The sequence below is a fragment of the Salmo salar genome, chromosome 16 (assembly GCF_965601325.2).
Source record: "Salmo salar chromosome 16, fSalSal1, whole genome shotgun sequence".
Taxonomy (NCBI): domain Eukaryota; kingdom Metazoa; phylum Chordata; class Actinopteri; order Salmoniformes; family Salmonidae; genus Salmo; species Salmo salar.
This window is the reverse complement of record NC_138306.1, coordinates 26,596,463-26,621,888: the sequence shown is the minus strand read 5'-3', so window position 1 is coordinate 26,621,888 and position 25,426 is coordinate 26,596,463. Positions and strand designations below refer to the sequence as shown.

The 25,426-nt window shown below is 41.9% G+C and overlaps 1 protein-coding gene across 1 annotated transcript in view; it reads left to right on the top strand.

Moving 5' to 3' along the window:
- The window catches only part of LOC106573448 (voltage-dependent calcium channel subunit alpha-2/delta-1), a 160,603-nt gene that overhangs the window by 42,996 nt on the left and 92,181 nt on the right, over positions 1–25,426 (top strand). The window contains exons 4-6 of the mRNA XM_082962632.1: positions 7,318–7,377; positions 9,850–9,885; positions 10,472–10,601. Coding sequence (XP_082818758.1) covers positions 7,318–7,377; positions 9,850–9,885; positions 10,472–10,601 — 226 coding nt within the window. The remainder of the gene's footprint in view (positions 1–7,317; positions 7,378–9,849; positions 9,886–10,471; positions 10,602–25,426) is intronic.

Below are 25,426 nucleotides of genomic sequence, written 5' to 3'. Positions count from 1 at the left end.
TTTTTTAAATCTTTTGCATTGTGGTCTCAGGGCACCATTGAAAATTAGACCCTGGTCTCGGTTGGGCTCCCCTGATTAACTAAAAGTTAATAAAATTAGTTATGCAACCAAGTGATTTTGCAAGCTAGCATATAATGCGTATTGCCTTTAAATGGATACTTTGCGATTTATGGCAATGAAACCCTTTAACTACTTCCCCAGAGTCAACTTGTGGATACCATTTTTAGCATTGGCTCACAAAACTACCTCCAACTTCCTTCATACTGGACGCAGAGACATAAACATGGTATCCACAAGTTCATCTGACATTGCCAAAATATCTCTCTTTAAGTGTATTTTAAGAATGATGCAAATACTGTACAGTAGATGATGATGCCCTTATTGACATTTGGATCCTTGTTGAGGGGAATATCTGTCTAGTGGGTTGTCTATGTACAGTGAGGTCACGAAATTGTTGACACCCTTTGTCATGGTTCCTCCTGGTACAAGATGGCGGAAGAGACCGCCCTAGAGACTTTTATTGGACTTAGGTGTGTCTTATTATTTCATAATTGTGTCCGCGTATTAAGAGATGTGTTTTCTGTGGTCCTTTGCAGAAGCTTGAATTGTTTACCGTGTGTGGTCGTTTCCTGAGTGAGTGGTCGAGAATTAGAGTTTATTGTTTTTTCAAGTGTACTGTGATCCTGCGGCTACCGTATCTCAGTAAAGTAATATGTTTATCCTTAACCACTGATTCCTTGTCTGGTCTCTTCTCTGCACCTGAGTCCAACCTTACAACATCACACCCTTTATAAAGATGAACAAAAATGTTTGTATAAAATAAATAATTCAAATACTGAGCTATATTGTATGCTCCATAAAATTGGGAAATTATATCAATTTATACAAATACAATTGCTTAGAGAAAGCGTTTTTGTTTATTGACAAACCTGTGTTCAATACCTCACCTTGAATAACGGCACTGAGCCTTTTCCTAAAATGTTTTGTGAGTTGAAGAACATATTGGGAGGGATCTTAGACCATTCCTCCATACAGAATCCTTCCAGATTCTTGATATCCTCCTTCTGCACGTATGGACTGCCCTCTTCAATTCAAATCACAGGTTTTCAATGGGATTCAAGTTTGGAGATTGAGATGGCCGTTTTCAAAATGTTGATTTTGTGGCCAATTAAACATTTACAGTGCAGTAGGGACTCTCCGTGTGTTTACTGTTTGGTTATCTGTGTAAAACCTAGTTATGGTCTGGTGTCATTGATCTTATCATTACACGTCACATAGACACGTTAATGATGAGATAGTATGGAGGGAAATGGATGGCAGGACTGAATGGAGGGAGACATATTTATATAGTGTGTATTCACGTGCATGTGTGTGTACGTCAGTATATGTACGAGTGTGTATATTTGCCTGTGTATTTGTGCCGGAGTCTGTATTTATAGCTCCTCGCAGCCTGTGCAGAGGAGGTGGAAACAGAACCAGGTCTGGAACACAGCCGAGGTCTTCAGGAGCGCACGGGGGAGGTTGTTCTAGTCTTACTTTTCTAATCAGGAGAGTGACAGAATGTTTCCCCTTTCCTGCCCGTTCATTGTTTTGCAAGACTTTTGGACCATCATAAGATGGTTCATGTCTATTCTAGTATTCTAATTCCTAATTCAATGACACGCACGCACACACACACACAACCCTAACACCATGTAATTCCACAAACACGTCGTATCCACAGCAACTTACATGCACCTTGCTGTGTCATTTTGCAAATGCTAACATACTGTGGCTACTGTGTAGTAACGAGGGTGCTTGACTTCCCGTTAATGACTTGGGGCTGACAGGAGACCCTATGCATGGCAGGTGGGGGTATTTAAGGCCTGCAGTTTAAGGCCTGTGGACTTCCTAACATTCCACATGTGATATTTTAAGTTTCACATGTGTGCTTTTGTAGCCGGCGGGATTAGAATCCAGGTCTTCCACAGGAGAAGCCAATGTCTTGAACATTAGACAAAGAGGTCTGACACTGAGTTTCTATTCCAATGTATCAATATCTCTCAATCTCAGAATATTGACTGTTCAATTCAAAATACGGCTGTAAAACTGTAGTCAAGAAAAATCACAGGATTTGCTCAAATTGTGTAATTTAAGACTTTTTAATATAAAAAGCATTACAAGAATATTGACGTCTTGATTTTATCCAAAGTAAAGCTAACCAAAATCAAATAAATTGATAAAACACACTTTAACCTAAATGTCAACTTGTTTTGACATTGCATTGTTGTTTTTAGTTGTACATATTATGTATTTTGGATGTTTTCACTGTATTTTGAACACTTTCAGACAATGCGATTAATCACAATGCACTAAAATGACAAAAAGTTAACTTATTAACTCTGACAGCTCTAAGCCTAAAATCATCACTTTGTAGAAGAGTACAGTAAACACACTCAATTTGAGCCCTCGTTCTTAAAAAAAATGTTATAAAGGAAGAAAAAAAATTATCCGCAACTGCTTCTTGTGCTTATTGACTAGCATATTGTAGGTTTTTATTGCGTTTAACTTGTACATTTTAAAATTGTATGATTTGTGTTCATGCGTGGCTCTATTGAAAAAGAGGCCTTGGTCTCAATGAGATTTTCCTGCTAAAATAAAGGTTAAGTAAATAAAATAAATACAAAAAGCAGCTACTTTGCTTGGCTACACTCATGTGAATGGGAAAATCTCTAAAATGTTTCACTCGGTCAAAACAAATGATACATCAAAATAACCAGAAAACTTAACACAGTTTAGTTAAACATGTTATCTCTAGATACAAGAAAAACAGATTTAAAAAAACAAGGCGACATGGAAAGCTAGCTTCTCTGTTCTTTTCACTGGGCTTCTTCCAACGGCCACGGACCAATGTACAAAAAAGAGAAGAGTGTGTCCCCGGTATGTATGCATGCACATTAATGCAACACCATGGAGGACTACAATAATAATGGAGTGGATGGCTCAGAAATAAAAAATATATTATTTTTAACGCACTTGAATTATTACACACAGGTAGATGTTTTCTTAAATGTGATTTTCACATGTTCGTGTTTTTCAAACGTCAACTTGCAATTCACGTGAGATGAAAACATGTTACTCCTCACATGTGAAAGGTGGTGTTAACATGTGAACTTTACATTTAATATATGTGAAAATATGCTACCACATATTACATTTAAGCTTAACATGTGAAAACAGCCATTTCAAATGTCACGGGGTTGTAACGGCACCAGCAGCCTACTACAGCTAGTCTAGACTGTCTGGAGGATTATGCTGGGTAATTGTCTCAAGTCTTACTCCACATTTACTCTACATTTCTCTTCCTACCTTACCTTGTTCTCTCTCTCTCTGTGTAAAATAATAGAACCTACGGTTTGGTCAGGGGGGTGCAAAGCAGGTGCAGAATGTGAGCTGGATCCATGGACGAACAATAACAAACAGTGTTCCTGCGTTGCTCAGTTGGTAGAGCATGGTGCTTGCAACACCAAGGATGGATAGTGGGTTTGTTTCCTGCTGGTGCCACCCATATGCAAATGTATGCACGCAAGTTGCTTTAGATTAAAGTGTCTGCTAAAAGTAATATAGATAGTCTAAACGGCAAATTTACTGAAACCCTCTCACTCTCACTATCATGTTGTGGTGTTTAAATCATAGACTGTAAAAAAATATCGACAAAGCCATCGATGACATCACCCCATTGTTTTCTATGAGAATGCTCAGTTTGAAGATCAGGAAGTGTTATTTCAGCATGTTACCATCTTGCTACATGGAGGAGATTTTGGAAACATCGGATGGGCAGTTTGAGCTTCTCTAGGAAGTGGCATTGCATGCCAGCTCAGTGCTGCCCCTCTCATTGAGCATCTCAAGTTGAAGGACGACGAGTTACTGCAGGCTGGCATTAGCAACTAAATTAGCCTTTTAACTTAATCTGTGTGATTTGAAAGTAATCGGTTCAAGAACATACATCTGGTTGGGGGTGTTGTACTTCTTGGCACTCCCTCACCATTGTAAAAAAAGATTTTGGAAGCTATATAAATGTATTTATTAATGTCTACATTAGTTTCTGACACATTTCTTCTATTACAGACATCTTAATCAATACTTTTAAATTATATCATGTGAGCTAAACATTAAAAACATTAAAAAAGAAAAAGATATATATTGAAACAATTTCCCTGAAGTTTAACTAACGTTACTTTCCCCACTACAACAAATACATATTTAAATACATGTAATTTTAAACATTTCATTGAAATACTGTAGAATTTCATTCATTCCTATGGAGGACTGCTCCTACTGGGGAGTGCATAGCATCAGCAATTCAGTGTTTATAGACACTGAATGTACAAAACATTAAAAACACCTTCCTAATATTGAGTTGCACCTCCCAATGCCCCCATTTTGCCCTCAGAAAAGCCTCAATTCAACGTGGGCATGGACTCTACAAGGTGTCGAAAGCATTCCACGGAGATGCTGGCCCATGTTGACTCCAATGCTTCCCATAGTTGTGTCAAATTGGCTGGATGTCATTTGGGAGGTGGACAATTATTGATACACACAGGAAACATTAGAGCATGAAAAACCTAGCAGCGTTGCAGTTCCTGACACTCAAACCAGTGCGCCTGGCATACTCAATTCAAAGTCACTTAAATCTTTTGTCTATCCCATTCACCCTCTGAATGGCACACATACGCAATCATTGTCTGAATTGTCTCAAGGCATAAAAATCTTTCTTTAATCAAATCAAATGTATTTGTCACATGTGCCGAATGCATCAGGCTTAAAGTGAAATGCTTACTTACAAGCCCTTAACCAACAATGCAGTTTTAAGAAAATACCCCCCAAAAAGTACGCGATAAGAATAACAAATAATTAAAGAGCATCAGAAAATAACAATAGCGGGGCTATGTACAGCGGGTACCGGTACAGGGGGTACCGGTACAGAGTCAATGTCAATGTGTCGGAGCACCAGTGTTGAGGTAATTGAGGTAATATGTAGGTAGTGTTATTAAAGTGACTGTGCATAGATAATAACAGAGAGTAGCAGCAGCGTTCCAGAGGGTGGGGGGCCAATGTAAATAGTCTGGGTAGCCAGAGGGTGGGGGGACGACAACAATACACACAATACTCTCAAATCTAAAGTAAAGTAATGGAGTTAAGAATAAACTCAGCAAAATAAGAAACGTCCTCTCACTGTCTACTGCGTTTCTTTTCAGAAACTAAACGTGTAAATATTTGTATGAACATAAGATTCAACAACTGAGACATAAACTGAACAAGTTCCACAGACATGTGACTAACATAAATGGAATGTGTCCCTGAACAAAGGGGGGGTTAAAATCAAAAGTAATAGTCAGTATCTGGTGTGGCCACCAGCTGCATTAAGTACTGCAGTGCATCTCCTCCTCATGGACTCCACCAGATTTGCCAGTTCTTGCTGTGAGATGTTACCCCACTCTTCCACCAAGGCACCTGCATGTTCACGGGCATTTCTGAGTGGAATGGCCCTAGCCCTCACCCTCCAATCCAACAACTCCCAGATGTGCTCAATGGGATTGAGATCCGGGCTCTTCACTGTTCATGGCAGAACACTGACATTCCTGGCAGGAAATCACGCACAGAATGAGCAGTATGGCTGGTGGCATTGTCATGCTGGAGGGTCATGTCAGGATGAGCCTGCAGGAAGGGTACCACATGAGGGAGGAGGATGTTTTCCCTGTAACACACATTGTTGAGATTGCCTGCAATGACAACAAGCTCAGTCCGATGATGCTGGACACACCGCCCCAGACCATGACGGACCCTCCACCTCCAAATCGATCCCGCTCCAGAGTACAGGCCTCGGTGTAACGCTCATTCCTTCGACGATAAACGCAAATCCGACCATCACCCCTGGTGAGACAAAATCGCGACTCGTCAGTGAACAGCACTTTTTGCCAGTCCTGTCTGGTCCAATGACGGTGGGTTTGTGCCCATAGGCAACGTTGTTGCCGGTGATGTCTGTTGAGGACCTGCCTTACAACAGGCTTACAAGCCCCAAGCCTCTCTCAGCCTATTGCAGACAGTCTGAGCACTGATGGAGGGATTGTGCATTCCTGGTGTAACTCGGGCAGTTGTTGTTTCCATCCTGTACCTGTCCCGCAGGTGTGATGTTCGGATGTACGGATCCTGTGCAGGTGTTGTTACATGTGGTCTGCCACTGCGAGGACGATCAGCTGTCCGTCCTGTCTCCCTGTAGCGCTGTCTTAGGTGTCTCACAGTACGGACATTGCAATTTATTGCCCTGGCCACATCTGCAGTCCTCATACCTCCTTGCAGCATGCCTAAGGCACGTTCACGCAGATGAGCAGGGACCCTGGGCAGTTTTCTTTTGGTGTTTTTCAGAGTCAGTAGAAAGGCCTCTTTAGTGTCCTAAGTTTTCATAACTGTGACCTTAATTGCCTACCGTCTGTAAGCTGTTAGCGTCTTAACGACCATTCCACAGGTGCATGTTCATTAATTGTTTATGGTTCATTGAACAAGCATGGGAAACAGTGTTTAAACCCTTTACAATGAAGATCTGTGAAGTTATTTGGATTTTTACGAATTATCTTTGAAAGACAGGGTCCTGAAAAAGAGCCGTTTCTTTTTTTTACTGAGTTTATATAAATATTTGGGTGTGCAATGTCAGATCGGCATAGACTAAGATACAGTAGAATAGGATAGAATACAGTATATACATATGAGATGAGTAATGCAAAATATGTCAACATTATTAAAGTGACTGGTGTTCCATTATTAAAGTGGCCAGCGATTTCAAGTCTATATATATAAGGCAGCATCTACTAGTGTGCTAGTGATGGCTATTTAACAGTCTGATTGGCTTGAGATAGAAGCTGTTTTTCAGTCTCTCGGCCCCAGCTTTGATGCACCTGTACTGACCTCGGCTTCTGGATGATAGCGGGGTGAACAGGCAGTGGCTCGAGTGGTTGTTGTCCTTGATGATGTTTTTGGCCTTCCTGTGACATCGGGTGCTGTAGGTGTCCTCGAGGGCAGGTAGTTTGCCCCGGTGATGCGTTGGGCAGACCGCACCACCCTCTGGAGAGCCCTGCGGTTGCGGGTGGTGCAGTTGCCGTACCATGCATTGAGAGAGCCGGACAGGATGCTCTCAATTGTGCATCTGTAAAAGTTTGAAGGTTTTAGGTGCCATTCCAAATGTGGATTGATTGGTCTTCAGATAGTAAGTAAAAATGTAGTGGTACCGAGATACTGTATGTAAAGTATACATTTTTAGCGTGTTATCTTTGTCTTTTCTAGACTCTGGCCACGGCTGCTGAGAACTTTCAGATGGAACACCAGTGGGAGGATGAGTATGCGGTAAAACTGTGATTGTAATTATAACCAACATTACAGTTACATGATATACTGTAAGTGTAACATGCCCCTCCCACCACCAATGTGTATTAAGAATGTGGGTAATGTGTGGCATCTGTTTAGTACTCGAACATTCACCACCCATTGGCTGAGAGACAGAAAACTCAGATGACTCTACAGTACATGGTGTCTTATTACTGCTCTCTTTATGTGCTAAAAAGGAGGGAATATACAGTGAGGGAAAAAAGTATTTCATCCCCTGCTGATTTTGTAGGTTTGCCCACTGACAAAGAAATGATCAGTCTATAATTTTAATGGTAGGTTTATTTGAACATTGAGAGACAGAATAACAACAAAAAGATCCAGAAAAACGCATGTCAAAAATGTTATAAATTGATTTGCAATTTAATGAGGGAAATAAGTATTTGACCCCCTCTCAATCAGAAAGATTTCTGGCTCCCAGGTATCTTTTATACAGGTAACGAGCTGAGATTAGGAGCACACTCTTAAAGGGAGTGCTCCTAATCTCAGTTTGTTACCTGTATAAAAGACACCTGTCCACAGAAGCAATCAATCAATCAGATTCCAAACTCTCCACCATGGCCAAGACCAAAGAGCTCTCCAAGGATGTCAGGGACAAGATTGTAGACCTACACAAGGCTGGAATGGTCTACAAGACCATCGCCAAGCAGCTTGGTGAGAAGGTGACACCAGTTGGTGCGATTATTTGCAAATGGAAGAAACACAAAAGAACTGTCAATCTCCCTCGGCCTGGGGCTCCATGCAAGATCTCACCTCATGGAGTTGCAATGATCATGAGAACGGGGCGGCAGGGTAGCCTAGTGGTTAGAGTGTTGGACTAGTAACCGAAAGGTTGCAAGTTCAAATCCCCAAGGTACAAATCTTTCGTTCTGCCCCTGAACAAAGCAGTTAACCCACAGTTCCTAGGCTGTCATTGAAAATAAGAATTTGTTCTTAACTGACTTGCCTAGTTAAATAAAAAGAATGGTGAGGAATCAGCCCAGAACTACATGGGAGGATCTTGTCAATGATCTCAAGGCAGCTGGGACCATAGTCACCAAGAAAACATTTGGTAACACACTATGCTGTGAAGGACTGAAATCCTGCAGTGCCCGCAAGGTCCCCCTGCTCAAGAAAGCACATATACATGCCTGTCTGAAGTTTGCCAATGAACATCTGAATGATTCAGAGGACAACTGGGTGAAAGTGTTGTGGTCAGATGAGACCAAAATGGAGCTCTTTGGCATCAACTCAACTCTCTGTGTTTGGAGGAGGAGGAATGTTGCCTATGACCCCAAGAATACCACTGTCAAACATGGAGGTGGAAACATTATGCTTTGGGGGTGTTTTTCTGCTAAGGGGACAGGACAACTTCACCGCATCAAAGGGATGATGGACGGGGCCATGTACCGTCAAATCTTGCGTGAGAACCTCCTTCCCTCAGCCAGGGCATTGAAAATGGGTCGTGGATGGGTATTCCAGCATGACAATGACCCGAAACACACGGCCAAGGCAAAAAAGGAGTGGCTCAAGAAGAAGCACATTAAGGTCCTGGAGTGGCCTAGCCAGTCTCCAGACCTTAATCCCATAGAAAATCTGTGGAGGGTGCTGAAGGTTTGAGTTGCCAAACGTCAGCCTCGAAACCATAATGACTTGGAGAAGATCTGCAAAGAGGAGTGGGACAAAATCCCTCCTGAGATGTGTACAAACCTGGTGGCCAACTACAAGAAACGTCTGACCTCTGTGATTGCCAACAAGGGTTTTGCCACCAAGTACTAAGTCATGTTTTGCAGAGGGGTCAAATACTTATTTCCCTCATTAAAATGCAAATCAATTTATAACATTTTTGACATGCGTTTTTCTGGATTTTTTTGTTGTTATTCTGACTCTCACTGTTCAAATAAACCTACCATTAAAATTATAGACTGATCATTTCTTTGTCAGTGGGCAAACGTATAAAATAAGCAGGGGATCAAATACTTTTTCCCCTCACTGTAGGGTTTCAACACACACGCACATATTCACTCACACTCACAAACACTAGCACACTTGAGTTAGCGGCCATATATCTTGTTTAATAATAGTTGAACCAATATGGTTTAATGCTGTTGTCATCAAGAGTTTTAACTGTTATTATTCATTACATATTGTGGGCCATTAAACCACTTATGTCCACAGATGGCCTCTACCTCACAAGTACCCCCTCTCGCTCTCTCTTATCTTTTACTATTTTTTATTGTTGTTGCATTGTCGAGAAGGAACCTGTAAGTAAGCATTTCGTTGGATGATGTATGTGTCTGTATGTGTCCCGTACATACGACTAATAAAACTTGAAACTCTCTCCAACAAACACACATACACGCACACACATATACGCACACACTCACACACAAACACACACACACACAAACACACACAAAATGCTCACTAGGATATTTGTGTCATTTGTTACAGGATGGTGACATTGTTTACTACAATGCAAAGGACAATGTGAGTATTTGTATTCCTTTTCTGCCAATGAACAAACACGTGGGTCTCACACAGAACTGTATCTATAATCAACCCACAATCTCACTCAGAAAAAGACTAGTGGTTTGGTCTACGACATCTCCCGCCTCTCTTTCCAACTCACTCTTTTCATTCTTTGCTCTTCCTCGTTTCCTACCACCTCATTCCCTTTCTCTCTTCCTCCCTTACACCTCCCTCTCTCCCTCCCTGTCTAAATATCCCTTGTCCCTCTTCCTCTCTCTTAGGTGAAAAGGTCCCTGGTGTGCTTCCACTTTAATTGACATTTGAGATGTATGAGCTGCTACTGTTGCTTTATTAGGAGTCTCTTCCTACCCCATGTTAATCCACAGAGTTTGGGCTAAATATGTTTGGCTTGAAAATGAGGCAGGTTTAACCCAGCCTTCTCCACACACCATTTATTTCTCTAAACCGGTGTCGTATAATAACTAGACATGCGTCTAATGAGGGACAGTGGATTTGACATGTACACATACAATCTAATAGTGGACATAGGTTGTTGTAGTCTGTTATAAATCACTGTCTAATATTCTCCTTTCCTCTCTTCTAGTTGGAGGTGAATCACACAGAGGGTAGGAAGAACCGGATCAGGCCAGCCTTTAAGGAGGACCCGTTGTTTAAACGCTTCACCTCTGATAACGACACTGCTGTACACATCCCTACTGACATCTACGATGGCTGTGAGTACACACCAGATGAGGCTGGTGGGTGGAGCTATAGGAAGATGGGCTCATTGTAATGGCTGGAATATAATAAATGGTACAGAATCAAACATGTGGTTTGATGTGTTTGATACCGTTACCAACTATTCTATTACAGCCATTACAATGAGTCCGTCCTCATATAGCTCCTCCCACCAGCCTCCACTGGTACATACAAACACATACTTGCACTATACACACACATATGTATGCATGAACGCGCGCACACACACACACTACACCCCCCCTCCACAAACACACACACAGCGTAACCATAGATATGACACAGACTGTACAAATCCCTAGATAAATGGTACCTTTATTAACAGCAGAGCAACATTTTTATGTTTGTATTCTTTATGTGTCTTTAACTGGAAAAGGACCTTGGGGTCATGCACAGACAATTTTAGATCAGAACTCTAACACCCACAGTGTTAAATGTAACACTTAGTGTGTATATGTGACCCATTGAAAAAGTGTTAAACTAATACTTTTCAAAGTGTTGAAAAACAACCACCCCTAGAGTGTTGGTTCCCTAACGCCATGGGTTTTGCTGGGTTTTTTGTGTTACGGAATAACATGTAGTTTTACAGTATTTGGGGGGGGTTTAACACTGTAGGGTGTAATGTATTATTTTCATATTTCCCAGCATGCCTTGCGAGTGAATGTGACAGATACCCACACATGACTGTGTTTATTTTTGACAGAGACATGGTTGTTGCATTCATTAAGTTTCATTAAGTGACTGCCTAAATTAATGTTTTTTTAATTGAAAGTAAGCCCTTCATTACCAATGTATTATAGATTTCATTAGGCCTAGTTATTCTCAACATTGTTGTCTGAAAATCCTAACTAATGGGGAACGTCAGATGGGTATACTACAAAGCAGGATCAATGAGTTAGCCAGCTAACTTGTCCAAATAAAATACAAATATTTTTTAGAAAGCTAACCTTGAATGGGCATGGTGTAATTAACTCAACAACCCAAAACACTATCTAAGTTTAGCTGACTTAATTAACCAGAATACAGTGGCTTGTGAAGTATTCACCCCCTTTGGATTTTTTCCTATTTTATTGCCTTACAACCTGGAATTAAAATAGATTTTTTGGGGGGTTGGTATCATTTGATGTACACAACATGCCTACCACTTTGAAGATGCAAAATATTTTTTCTTGTGAAACAAACAAGAAATAATACAAAAAAACAGAAAACTTGAGCTTGCACAACTATTCACCCCCCAAAGTCAATACTTTGTAGAGCCACCTTTTGCAGCAATTACAGCTGCAAGTGTCTTGGGGTATGTCTCTATAAGCTTGGCACATCTAGCCACTGCGATTTTTGCCCATTCTTCAAGGCAAAACTGCTCCAGCTCCTTCAAGTTGGATGGGTTCTGTTGGTGTACAGCAATCTTTAAGTCATACCACAGATTCTCAATAGGATTGAGGTCTGAGCTTTGACTAGGCCATTCCAATACATTGAAATGTTTCCCCTTAAACCACTCAAGTGTTGCTTTAGCAGTATGCTTAGGGTCATTGTCCTGCTGGAAGGTGAACCTCCGTCCCAGTCTCAAATCTCTGGAAGACTGAAACAGGTTTCCCTCAAGAATTTCCCTGTATTTAGCGCCATCCATCATTCCTTCAATTCTGACCAGTTTCCCAGTCCCTGCCGATGGAAAAAACATCCCCACTGCATGATGCTGCCACCACCATGCTTCACTGTGGGGGATGGTGTTCTCAGGGTGATGAGGTGTTGGGTTTGCACCAGACATAGCATTTTCCTTGATGGCCTAAAAGCTACATTTTAGTCTCATCTGACCAGAGTACCTTCTTCCATATATTTGGGGAGTCTCCCACATGCCTTTTGGCAAACACCAAATGTGTTTGCTTAATTTTTTTCTTTAAGCAATGGCCTTTATCTGGCCACTCTTCCGTAATGCCCAGCTCTGTGGAGTGTACGGCTTAAAGTGGTCCTATGGACACATACTCCGAACTCCGCTGTGGAGCTTTGCAGCTCCTTCAGGGTTATCTTTGGTCTCCTTGTTGCCTCTGATTAATGCCCTCCTTGCCTGGTCCATGAGTTTTGGTGGGCAGCCCTCTCTTGGCAGATTTGTTGTGGTGCCATATTCTTTCAATGTTTTAATAATGGATTTAATGGTGTGCCGCGGGATGTTCAAAGTTTCAGATATTTTTTTATAACCCAACCCTGATCTGTACTTCTCCACAACTTTGTCCCTGACCTGTTTGGAGAGCTATTTGGTCTTCATGGTGCTGCTTGCTTGGTGGTGCCGCTTGCTTGGTGGTGCCCCTTGCTTAGTGGTGTTGCAGACTCCGGGGCCTTTCAGAACAGTTGTATATATAGTATACTGAGATCACGTGACAGATCACTTAGTTAAATAAAGTCCACCTGTGTGCAATCTAATTATGTGACTTCTGAAGGTAATTGGTTGCACCAGATCTTATTTAGGGGCTTCATAGCAAAGGGGGTGAATACATATGCACGCAGCACTTTTTTAAATACTTTTTTTTTCATTTCACTTCAACAATTTGGACTATTTTGTGCATGTCCATTACATGGAATCCAAATAAAAATCTATTTAAATTACAGATTTAAATGCAGCAAAATAGTAAAAACACCAATGGGGATGAATACTTTCGCAAGGCACTGTATCTGTAGTTAATTCTGGTTGTTAATCCAAGTTACCTTTGTGGTATACAGCTCATGCCTGCAAATCATAAATGCTGGTTTGTGAAGTGATTAGTAATTATATCAGAATCAAACCAGAGGGAGGATATCCAACAATTTGACTATTGTATCACCCATAACCTGCATTCAGAATGACTGCTGTGGTGAAGACCTTGACAAGCAAGACTAACTAAATCATCTAAACTGGAACAACCATCTCAGTAGCGGGGCAATAATTCCAACCCCTTATAGATTGGATTAGTTTAGAAAAATGTAAGTTATTTATATTTGTATAGTATAAGATCAATTAGTTAATCATTGTGCATTAAGAATAGATATTAAAACAAACTATTCTAAAAATCAACCTGCAACAAAGCTTGCTGGGAAACATAATAATGAGGCCCCTCCCATGTCTGATAGAGTTAACAGAAATTAAATCAACACAGTCAAATAACACCAACATCTTGCGGTGTTGTTTCCACTGTGTTTCAAATAACACTTAATTTATTCACCACAGGTGTTAACCCCGCTAAAATCAACACTCAGATATAACACTTACAACACTTTTTACCTCAACAACGAGATTTCAGCACTTGCACATTTGCTGTGTGGAAAGTGCTCTATTGATAACCTGTATTATTGTTCAGGTATACAACATGCTCCCTATAGAGAAAACCTCCACACATGAAAAGACAGCATGTCCTCTCCCTGTTTGCTGCATAATATTAAGGGACAGAATGTGTTAGATTTGGTTTTGTAGTTGGTTGGTGTGGTAATGGGTTGGTTGGTAGCAGTGTGTTTCACTAGTATTTACCTGCTGTCTGAAAGGTGTGTCTCCTGTGTCCTTCTGACATTAAATCTGTCTGCTTTGTCTAATATTGACCGGTGTGCTGCTTTCTGTGTGTGTTCTTGTGTGTGTGATTGGACTTACTTGCGCACGCGTGAGTGTTCGTTACTGAGTCAGTGTAGGGTCAATAGCGTGTGGTGTGTTGCGTCAGCCCTCACACGTAGAGGCAGCAGGATGGAGTCACTCCTTCAGCATGCACCTCGGCCTGCTGGGATAGCGTCTGGATTCAAGGTTACCCACTACTGACCTCACAGAGAGGGAGAGGGTGCATGTGGGAAATTAGTATGTGTGTGTGTGCAGGTGTCCGTGTAAGCTAGAGTGCGTGAGTATCTTGTCCCTTCCCAGACTCTGCTGGCAGGGGTCGGGGCTTGCTGCCATGTTTCCTCCTGCGTTCTCTGGGGGGGGGGGAAGGTTTGTGATTGGTGGACCGTAATGAGTATGTGTCAGCCCAGTGGCCTACTGGGTAATAGTACAAGCTGTTGCTATTTATAATCCTCATAGAAATCAGTAAACAGAGCTGAAGTCGGAAGTTTACATACACCGTAGCCAAATACATTTAAACTCAGTTTTTCACAATTCCTGACATTTAATCCTTGTAAAACTTCCCTGTCTTAGGTCAGTTAGGATCACCACTTTTTTTTTAAGAATGTGTAATGACAGAGTAATAGTAGAGAGAATGATTTACTTTAGTTTGTATTTCTTTCATCATATTCCCAGTGGGTCAGATGTTTACATACACTCAATTAGTATTTGGTAGCATTGCCTTTAAAATGTTTAACTTGGGTCAAACGTTTCAGGTAGCCTTCCACAAGCTTCCCACAATAAGTTGGGTGAATTTTGGCCCATTCCTCCTGACAGAGCTGGTGTAACTGAATCAGGTTTGTAGGCCTCCTTACTCACACACGCTTTTTAAGTTCTGCCCACAAAATGTCTATAGGTTGAGGTAAGGGCTTTGTGATGGCCACTCCAATACCTTGACTTTGTTGTCCTTAAGCCATTTTCCACAACTTTGGAAGTATGTGTGGCATGTGGCAAGACAAGATCCCGGATGAGGCCCCATTTATGTTACGAACCCCTTTGGCCCTGCAGTCTAGGGGGGATGGAAACGAGACCCGGAACATATCTCATGCAAATCATAACAGTGAAAAGGAACAGTGAGAACTAAAAACAACCTAAATCTACTGTCAAACACTTTAGGTTTATTGTTTAAACACACGGTAATGGGGGGAAAGAGGCTGAGCTGGACCCAAGGAAAGAAATAATAAATATCCAAAAACCCCTAAGCTAGTCTTACTTTCTTCAATAACAGCTAGCTAACTAACCAATAAAATACAATGGGTCGTCCGCCCAGTTGTAACTAGGGTTCTTAGACAATGTTTTCCTACGGGTAATGTATGCCCATGGGCGACTTGGCTTGGTATCCCCTTTTCCCACCAACAAACAGTCATACCACAACAATACATACGCACAGGATAACGGACAAATGTGACATGTAGGAGCAAAAACAAAAGAGAGATAGCTCCAGAGACAACTAATTGTGTTTCTTTTAAACCAAGGGAAAGGGGATGTGATTGGGTAAGGGAAAAGGAGCAGGTGTGTCTTCTGATTGGCAACTGATTGGTGACTGATGAGTGACACCTGTGACTAGGCCAGAAGGAGAGAAAACAAATACACACAGGATACCTGTATCCGTAACACTCCCACCCTTAAAAGAGCAACCCTATAAGGATTGCGACCAAAGTATTTACAAAGAATACCAACAAGTTCAACAATCAAAGGCAACCTATCGACACGTACAAAAATCATAATTTTTTAAACACGAGACAAAGCATCTGCCAATACATTTTCAGAACCCTTTTTGTGGCAGATCTCCAAATTATATTTTTGCACAATAAGTGCCCAACGCATAAGGCGCTGGTTCTGGTTGTACATACGGTGGAGAAACACTAAGGGGTTATGGTCAGTATATACTATCACTGGTAGGGCACTGGAACCAATATATACTTCAAAGTATTGCAGAGCTAACAACAAAGCTAGAGCTTCTTGTTCGATGGTTGCATAGTTAGCCGGACATTTGTAAAAAAAAAAAATTGAAAAATAACAAACAGGATGATCCACTCCACTCTTGTCCTGCTGCAGTAGAACAGCACCAGCACCTCTGGCACTAGCATCTACCTCAAATTTAAACGGTCGTTCAAAATCCGGAGCAGCAAGTACAGGGGTATTACATAAGAGTGCTTTAGCAGTATCAAAAGCTACCTGACAATCAGGGGACCACTCAAACAATCTAGCCGGACTGAGCAAATCGGTCAATGGAGCAACTACCGCAGAGACATTTTTACAGAAACTACAGTAGTAGCCAACCATCCCTAAAAAGCAGCGTAGCTCTCGTCTGGCGGTAGGTGCGGGGAATGCAGTTATAGCCAAGACCTTAGCATCAACAGGGTGCACCTGTCCATGGCCGACCTCTTTGCTGAGATAGGTAACAGTGGCCTTCCCAAACTCGCACTTTGCTAAGTTCAGGGTTAGAAAAGCAGCTGCCAAACGTTCACATACTACCCTTAGAGAGTTAACATGATCTGACCACTCAGACGAATAAATCACTAGATCATCAAGGTAGGCACTACAATTGGGAACGCCAGCTAATACGGAGCTAACCAGTTGTTGGAAAGTGGCTGGTGCATTCCGCATCCCAAAAGTCATGACAGAGTATTGAAGGAAGTTGTCTGGGGTTACAAAGGCAGAAATATCAGAAGCTCGTGAGGTTAACGGAACCTGCCAGTAACCTTTTAAGAGGTCTAACTCAGTTACATAAGTAGCAGCACCAACAGTGTCGATACAGTCTGGCATTGTGACAGAATTTGACATTGTGACAGAATTTACCTTTCGATAATCCATACATAACCTGGACGTACCATCAGGTTTAGGAACCAGAATGGCCAGGTCATTCTTCAACAAATATCTCACCCCATCCCTCATTATCTTCCTCTTAGAAGCGTTGACACGATATGGGTGTTGCTTGATAGGGTCAGCATTTCCAACATTAATGTCATGTTCCAACACGTTTGTGCGAGTAGGAACGTCATTAAACAGACATGGAAAACTGTGTAGTAGTCTCACAATATCATCGGCCTGTCCGTCCGTTAACTGAACCAGACCTAACTGGAGAGACAGCAGCATTTCTGAGTTGGGCAATCTAACGCATTGCTGCTGAGTATTGCGCAACTCTAATCCATCTCCATCATCCTCATTAATATGACAGCCCACTATCATAGCAGCAGAAGCAGAGGAGACAGCAGTACCTGCCACTGTTTTTCAACTATCTAACTGGGTGATGGGTCAGGTGTGGTATGCTTTCAACATGTTAATGTGGCGCACACGAGATTGCCATTTTCTATCAGGAGTTTGAAGCACATAATCAGTTTCACTTAATTTCTTTTCAATTAAATAAGGACCAGAGAAACGAGCTGACAGTGAAGACCCTGGAACAGGCAATAACACCAGAACTTGATCACCCGGCTGTAGTGGACGAGACTCAGCCTGTTTATCATAGTGTCTTTTCATACTCCTCTGCGAGGAAGACAGAGCTTCCTTTGCGAGAACACAGGCTTGGTGTAGGCACTCACGAAAGCGACTAACGTAGTCCAACACATTCTCGTCTCCCGCACACAACTCTCGGGACAAAAACTGTTCTTTAAGGACTTTCATTGGTCCTCTCACTGTGTGACCAAACACTTGTTCAGCTGGGCTGAACTCTAGGGACTCCTGTACAGTTTCACGAGCAGCAAACAAAACTAGAGGAACTCCCTCATCTCAATCTTTCTCAGATTCCAAACAATATTTACGTAGCATAGACTACAGTGTCTGATGCCAACGTTCAAGCGCACCCTGAGACTCTGGTTGATATGCGCTTGCCACACGGTGCGTAATTGACAAGGATCTTAACTTCTCTTGGGTATGTGGGACGTGACCGTCCCACCTGCGGGACACACTCCCAACAGCCAGTGAAATAGCAGGGCGGCAAATTCAAAACGACCAAAATCTCATAATTCAAATTTCTCAAACATACGACTATTTTACACCATTTTAAAGATACACTTCTCCTTAATGCAACCACATTGTCTGATTTCAAAAAGGCTTTACAGCAAAAGCAAAACATTAGATTATGTTAGGACACCACCTAAACAAGAAAAGCCACACAGCCATTTTCCTAGCATGGAGAGGCGTCACAAAAACCAGAAATACAGCTACAATTAACCACTAACCTTTGACGATCTTCATCAGATGACACTCATAGGACATCATGTTACACAATACATGTATGTTTTGTTCGATCAAGTTCATATTTATATCCAAAAACAGCATTTTACATTGGCGCGTGATGTTCAGAAAATGTTTGCCTCCCAAAACTTCCTGTGAACGTGCACATTAATTTACAGAAATACTCATCATAAATGTTGACAAAATATATAACAATTATTTAAAGAATTATAGATATACTACTTCTTAATGCAACCGCTGTGTCAGATTTCAAAATAACTTTATGCAGAAAGCACATTGTTCAATATTCTGAGTACAGAGTTCAGCCATCAATGCAAGCTATACAGTTACCCGCCAAGTTCTGGCATCAACAAAACTCTAAATTAGTGTTATAAATCTTTCCTTACCTTTGCTGATCCTCGGCGGAATGCATTCGAAGGACTCCCACTTCCACAAGAAATGTTCATTTGTTCGATAAAGTCCATCATTTATGTCCAAATACCTCCGTTTTGTTGGCGCGCTCAGAACACTATTCCAAAGGCACGATGCAGGAGCGCAAATCAATAGACGAAAAGCTCAAAAGTTCCATTACCGTTTGTAGAAACATGTCAAACGATGTTTACAATCAAACCTTAGGGTATTTTTAACATAAATAATCTATAATGTTCCAACCGGACACTGAAGTAATAGGCACCATACCTCTTCAGGCCATTTCAATGCTACGGCTATACGCTCAAAAACACAAAAATCGGAGTCAACCTCTGACTCTCTGAACAAAGGTACCAAGGCAATCTGCCTACTAATGTCAAAAGTGTTGGAAGACAGCTGGTGAGGATGGCTCACTAACAGGCACAGCAGGAATGGAGGATAGCCTCGCTGTCTCCGCCTCCAGTTCCATCTGGCACATTTTGAACTCCAACTGCCGCTGTTCTCTTTCTGCCTCAAGTTTACACATTTCCAACTGCCGTGGTTCTCTTTCTTTTTCTGCCTCAAGTTTACACATTTCCAACTGCGGTGGTTCTCTTTCTTTTTCTGCCTCAAGTTTACACATTTCCAACTGCCGTGGTTCTCTTTCTTTTTCTGCCTCAAGTTTACACATTTCCAACTGCGGTGGTTCTCTTTCTTTTTCTGCCTCAAGTTTACACATTTCCAACTGCTGCTGTTCTCTTTCTTTTTCTGCCTCAGGTTTACACATTTCCAACTGCTGCTGTTCTCTTTCTTTTTCTGCCTCAGGTTTACACATTTCCAACTGCTGCTGTTCTCTTTCTTTTTCTGCCTCAAGTTTACACATTTCCAACTGCTGCTGTTCTCTTTCTTTTTCTGCCTCAAGTTTACACATTTCCAACTGCTGCTGTTCTCTTTCTTTTTCTGCCTCAAGTTTACACATTTCCAACTGCTGCTGTTCTCTTTCTTTTTCTGCCTCAAGTTTACACATTTCCAACTGCTGCTGTTCTCTTTCTTTTTCTGCCTCAGGTTTACACATTTCCAACTGCCGTGGTTCTCTTTCTTTTTCTGCCTCAGGTTTACACATTTCCAATTGCTGCTGTTCCCTTTCTTTTTCTGCCTCAAGTTTACACATTTCCAACTGGAGATTTTCTCGCCAAATTTGGGCTCTCTCTTCCGCCTCCAGTTGGACATCCCTCATGGCATCACCGTTTGACAGTGGGGAGTGGATCAAAACGTGGCAATGTGGCAGGAGCTTTAGCCTCGTTCTCAGACACCAATGGGCTTACAGGAGCAGCAACATCCCCTACATGGGTAGTAGGCTTCAGGCAGCGATTACACAAGCACTTGCTCTTCCAACAAAACATTTAACACCAGTTGTTTAACCTCTGCTTTAACTAAACTCTGCGGAATAGATACTGAATAATGGTCAGCCAAGGTCAGTAAATCAACTCTACGACATTTGTCAAAAACCTCCCCGGTAGGGTTATCCAAAAAGGATTTCAAATCAAAAGTAGCCATTTTGAACTACCACTAAAACACAAGAGCCAACAAATAGCAAACTCTAATGCTACATCAGCTATTCCCAGCGGTGACGCTCAATACTGAACTAGACCACCACAATTATTTGCACAAGCGGCATGGGTGTCAGTAAAGACAGATCCCGGATGAGCCCCCACTTATGTTACGAACCCCTTTGGCCCTGCAGTCTAGGGGGGATGGAAACGAGACCCGGAACATATCTCATGCAAATCATAACAGTGAAAAGGAACAGTGAGAAATAAAAACAACAGACAACCTAAATCTACCGTCAAACACTTAAGGTTTATTTTGTAACCTGCCCATGGGCGACTTGGCTTGGTATCCCCTTTTCCCACCAACAAACAAACAAACAAAAGAGAGATAGCTCCAGAGACAACTAATTGTGTTTCTTTTAAACCAAGGGAAAAGGGATGTGATTGGGTAAGGGAAAAGGAGCAGGTGTGTCTTCTGATTGGTGACTGATTGGTGACTGATGACTGCCACCTGTGACTAGGGCAGAAGGAGAGAAAACAAATACACACAGGATACCTGTATCTGTAACACTTGGGGTCATTGTCCATTTGGAAGACCCATTTGCGACCAAGCTTTACCTTCCTGACTGATGTCTTGAGATGTTGCTTCAATATATCCACATCATTTTCTTCCCTCATGATGCCATCTATTTTGTGAAGTGCACCAGTCCCTCCTGCAGCAAAGCACCCCCACAACATGATGCTGCCACCCCCGTGCTTCACGGTTGGGATGGTGTTCTTCGGCTTGCAAGCCTCCCCCTTTTTCCTCCAAACATAATGATGGTCATTATGGCCAAACAGTTCTATTTTTGTTTAATCAGACCAGAGGACATTTCTCCAAAAAGTACGATCTTTGTCCCCATGTGCAGTTGCAAACCGTGGTCTGGCTTTTTTATGGCGGTTTTGGAGCAGTGGCTTCTTTCTTGCTGAGCGGCCTCTCAGGTTATGCCGATATAGGATTCGTTTTACTGTGGATATAGATACTTTTGTACCTGTTTCCTCCAGCATCTTCACAAGGTCCTTTGCTGTTGTTCTGGGATTGATTTGCACTTTTCGCACCAAAGTACGTTCATCTCTAGCAGACAGAACGCGTCTCCTTCCTGAGTGGTATGACAGCTGCATGGTCCCATGGTGTTTATACTTGTGTACTATTGTTTGTACAGATGAATGTGGTATGGTACCTTCAGGCTTTTGGAAATTGCTCCCAAGGATAAACCAGACTTGTGGAGGTCCGCAATTCTTTTTCTGAGGTCTTGGCTGATTTCTTTTGATTTTCCCATGATGTCAAGTGAAGAGGCACTGAGTTTGAAGGTAGTCCTTGAAATACATCCACAGGTACACCTCCAATTGACTCAAATGATGTCAATTAGCCTATCAGAAGCTTCTAAAGCGATGACATCATTTTCTGGATTTTTCCAAGCTGTTGAAAGGCACAGTCAACTTAGTGTATATAAACTTCTGACCCACTGGAATTGTGATACAGTGAATTATAAGTGAAATAATCTGTCTGTAAACAATTGTTGGAAAAATTACTTGTGTCATGCACGAAGTAGATGTCCTAACCGACTTGCCAAAACTATAGTTTGTTAACAAGAAATTTGTGGAGTAGTTGAAAAACGAGTTTCAATGACTCCAACCTAAGTGTATGTAAACTTCATACTTCAACTATATATACGTGAGTGAGGTTCCAACTGTTCAGTTTGACCCAGAGTCCATAAAGGTTTCAGGAATGGACCAGGGCTGGCCTATCTCTGCTCTGTGCGAGAGGGTTGTGTATGCGGCGTGGGTGGGCGGGTGGGTATTCATTGTCCTTGGCAGAAGATGTAAAAACAGAATGTTAAATTATAACAGAAGATTAACAGAGGTGGAAAACCACACCTTATCTACCTCACAAACAAGAGAGGGGGAGGGAGAGGGTGCATAACATTCACTATGAACTCACTAATGGGCAGGAGCCATAGTCAGACCTCCCTTTGCTGCCTCAGAAAATGTTAAACAAGCAATCCAATACAGAGAAATCTTTAGGATCTTTCTCTTGAGCATCTATCATCTATACCAAACTTACAGGAACATGCTCCAGCTGTCTCTGAGTTTCGGCTGCGGTTTTTCCCAATATGCTGCCGACCTGAACATTTCACATTTTGTATTGCTTGATATGAGCTTGATTTGGCTTGTTAGGCACAAGATAACCAATGGAATTGTCCAAGGTGTGAGTGAAGTAAGAGACCCAAAGACTACAGTTGTAAAATATTTCACAGAGAGATAGAGAGACACAGCCACTGCAGCCACCACATTAACTCAGATCACATCCCCACAATGCAATGTATGAATGTAATGTTTTTATAATGAAGGCCCCCTACACACTCACACGCACAAATACACACACACACACACACCACATCACTCTCCGTTCTTCTCCACTCACCACCTGTGTCCATCCACCTGCCTCTCATATCCTCATCAGTGTGGATGAAAACCTCAAACTGTCTACAAACCCTTAAAAAGATATATGCAAAAAATTATAAAAATGTGCATGTGAAAAAATTATGACAAATGTGTGTGTGAACACATTTGTGATCAAATCACATGTAGAAAAATAACCATGTGGTTTTCACATTATTATTTTTCACCACTTACAGCTAGCCACATCTAGTCTCCCATCCAGGGAGCAACCAGGATCAACCCTGCTCTGCTTCAGAGTAAACCAGCAGTGGGATGCAGGGTGCTATGTTGCTGGAATGAATGTGCCAAATCTTGCAACTAGAAAAAAGGCAGTGAAATCAAAGGTCAGGGCAACATAACCAAAGATAGGGAGAATTGCAGGAAAGAGGGAGGCGTTTTATTTAATTGCGTTATCATTAAAGAAAATCAGTGAAAAGTTTTTTTTTTGCTCTCACAAATAAAAAAAAGCCTTACAATATTTTGTTTCGCTATCAATTCTTTTGGGTTTATGTTTTGCTTTCAATATAACTTTTTGTTTGCAATAATAACAATTTGGTTCTCGACTTCAGAAGCTTTACTTTATATTAATGACACAAAAGTAACTCCCTCACTAGAGGATTGCATCATATAATAACACTATCACTCTATTGAAGGTGTTTATAGTGGCAATCCTTCAATTAAAGATTAACAAAGTGTGTCCCAACCACAGTTTCAGTAAGGTGAGGGATGGTGCTGGAGACTACGTTCTGGATGCAATGACTGACCATCCATGATATCAAAATAATAGTTTTAACCATGTTTTTAATTTTTTTTATTTTATTTATTTCACCTTTATTTAACCAGGTAGGCTAGTTGAGAAAAAGTTCTCATTTACAACTGCGACCTGGCCAAGATAAAGTAAAGCAGTTCGACACATACAACAACACAGAGTTACACATGGAATAAACAAACATACAGTCAATAATACAGTAGAAAAAGTCTATATACAGTGTGTGCAAATGAGGTAGGATAAGGGAGGTAAGGCAATAAATAGGCCATGGTGGCGAAGTAATTACAATATAGCAGTTAAACACTGGAATGGTAGATGTGCAGAAGATGAATGTGCAAGTAGAGATACTGGGGTACAAAGGAGCAAGATAAATACAGTATGGGGATGAGGTAGTTGGATGGGCTATTTACAGATGGGCTATGTACAGGTGCAGTGATCTGTGAGCTGCTCTGACAGCTGGTGCTTAAAGTTAGTGAGGGAGATATGAGTCTCTAGCTTGAGTGATTTTTGCAGTTCGTTCCAGTCATTGGCAGCAGAGAACTGGAAGGAAAGGCGGCCAAAGGAAGAATTGGCTTTGGGGGTGACCAGTGAGATATACCTGCTGGAGCGCGTGCTACGGGTGGGTGCTGCTATGGTGACCAGTGAGCTGAGATAAGGCGGGGCTTTACCTAGCAGAGACTTGTAGATGACCTGGAGCCAGTGGGTTTGGCGGCGAGTATGAAGCGAGGGCCAGCCAACGAGAGCATACAGGTTGCAGTGGTGGGTAGTATATGGGGCTTTGGTGACAAAATGGATGGCACTGTGATAGACTGCATCCAATTTGTTGAGTAGAGTGTTGGAGGCTATTTTATAGATGACATCGCCAAAGTCGAGGATTGGTAGGATGGTCAGTTTTACGAGGGTATGTTTGGCAGCATGGGTGAAGGATGCTTTGTTGCGAAATAGAAAGCCGATTCTAGATTTAATTTTGGATTGGAGATGTTTAATGTGAGTCTGGAAGTAGAGTTTACAGTCTAACCAGACACCCAGGTATTTGTAGTTGTCCACATATTCTAAGTCAGAACCGTCCAGAGTAGTGATGCTGGACGGGCGGGCTGGTACGGGCAGTGATCGGTTGAATAGCATGCATTTAGTTTTAGTTGCATTTAAGAGCAGTTGGAGGCCACAGAAGGAGAGGTGTATGGCATTGAAGCTCGTTTGGAGGTTAGTTAACACCGTGTCCGAAGAAGGGCCAGATGTATACAGAATGTTGTCATCTGCGTAGAGGTGGATCAGAGACTCACCAGCAGCAAGAGCGACATCACTGATGTATGCAGAGAAGAGAGTCGGCCCAAGAAATGAACCCTGTGGCACACCCATAGAGACTGCCAGAGGTCCGGACAACAAGCCCTCCAATTTGACACACTGAACTTTATCAGAGAAGTAGTTGGTGAACCAGGTGAGGCAATCATTTGAGAAACCAAGGCTGTTAAGTCTGCTGATAAGAATGTGGTGATTGACAGAGTCTTAAACTTTGGCTAGGTCGATGAATAAGGCTGCACAGTAATGTCTCTTATTGATGGCGGTTATGATATCGTTTAGGACCTTGAGCGTGGCTGAGTTGCACCCATGACCAGCTCTGAAACCAGATTGCATATTGGAGAAGGTACGGTGGGATTTGAAATGGTCAGTAATCTGTTTGTTAACTTGGCGTTCGAAGACCTTAGAAAGACAGGGTAGGATAGATATAGGTCTGTAGCAGTTTGGGTCTAGAATGTCTCCCCTTTGAAGAGGGGGATGACCGCGGCAGCGTTCCAATCTATGGAA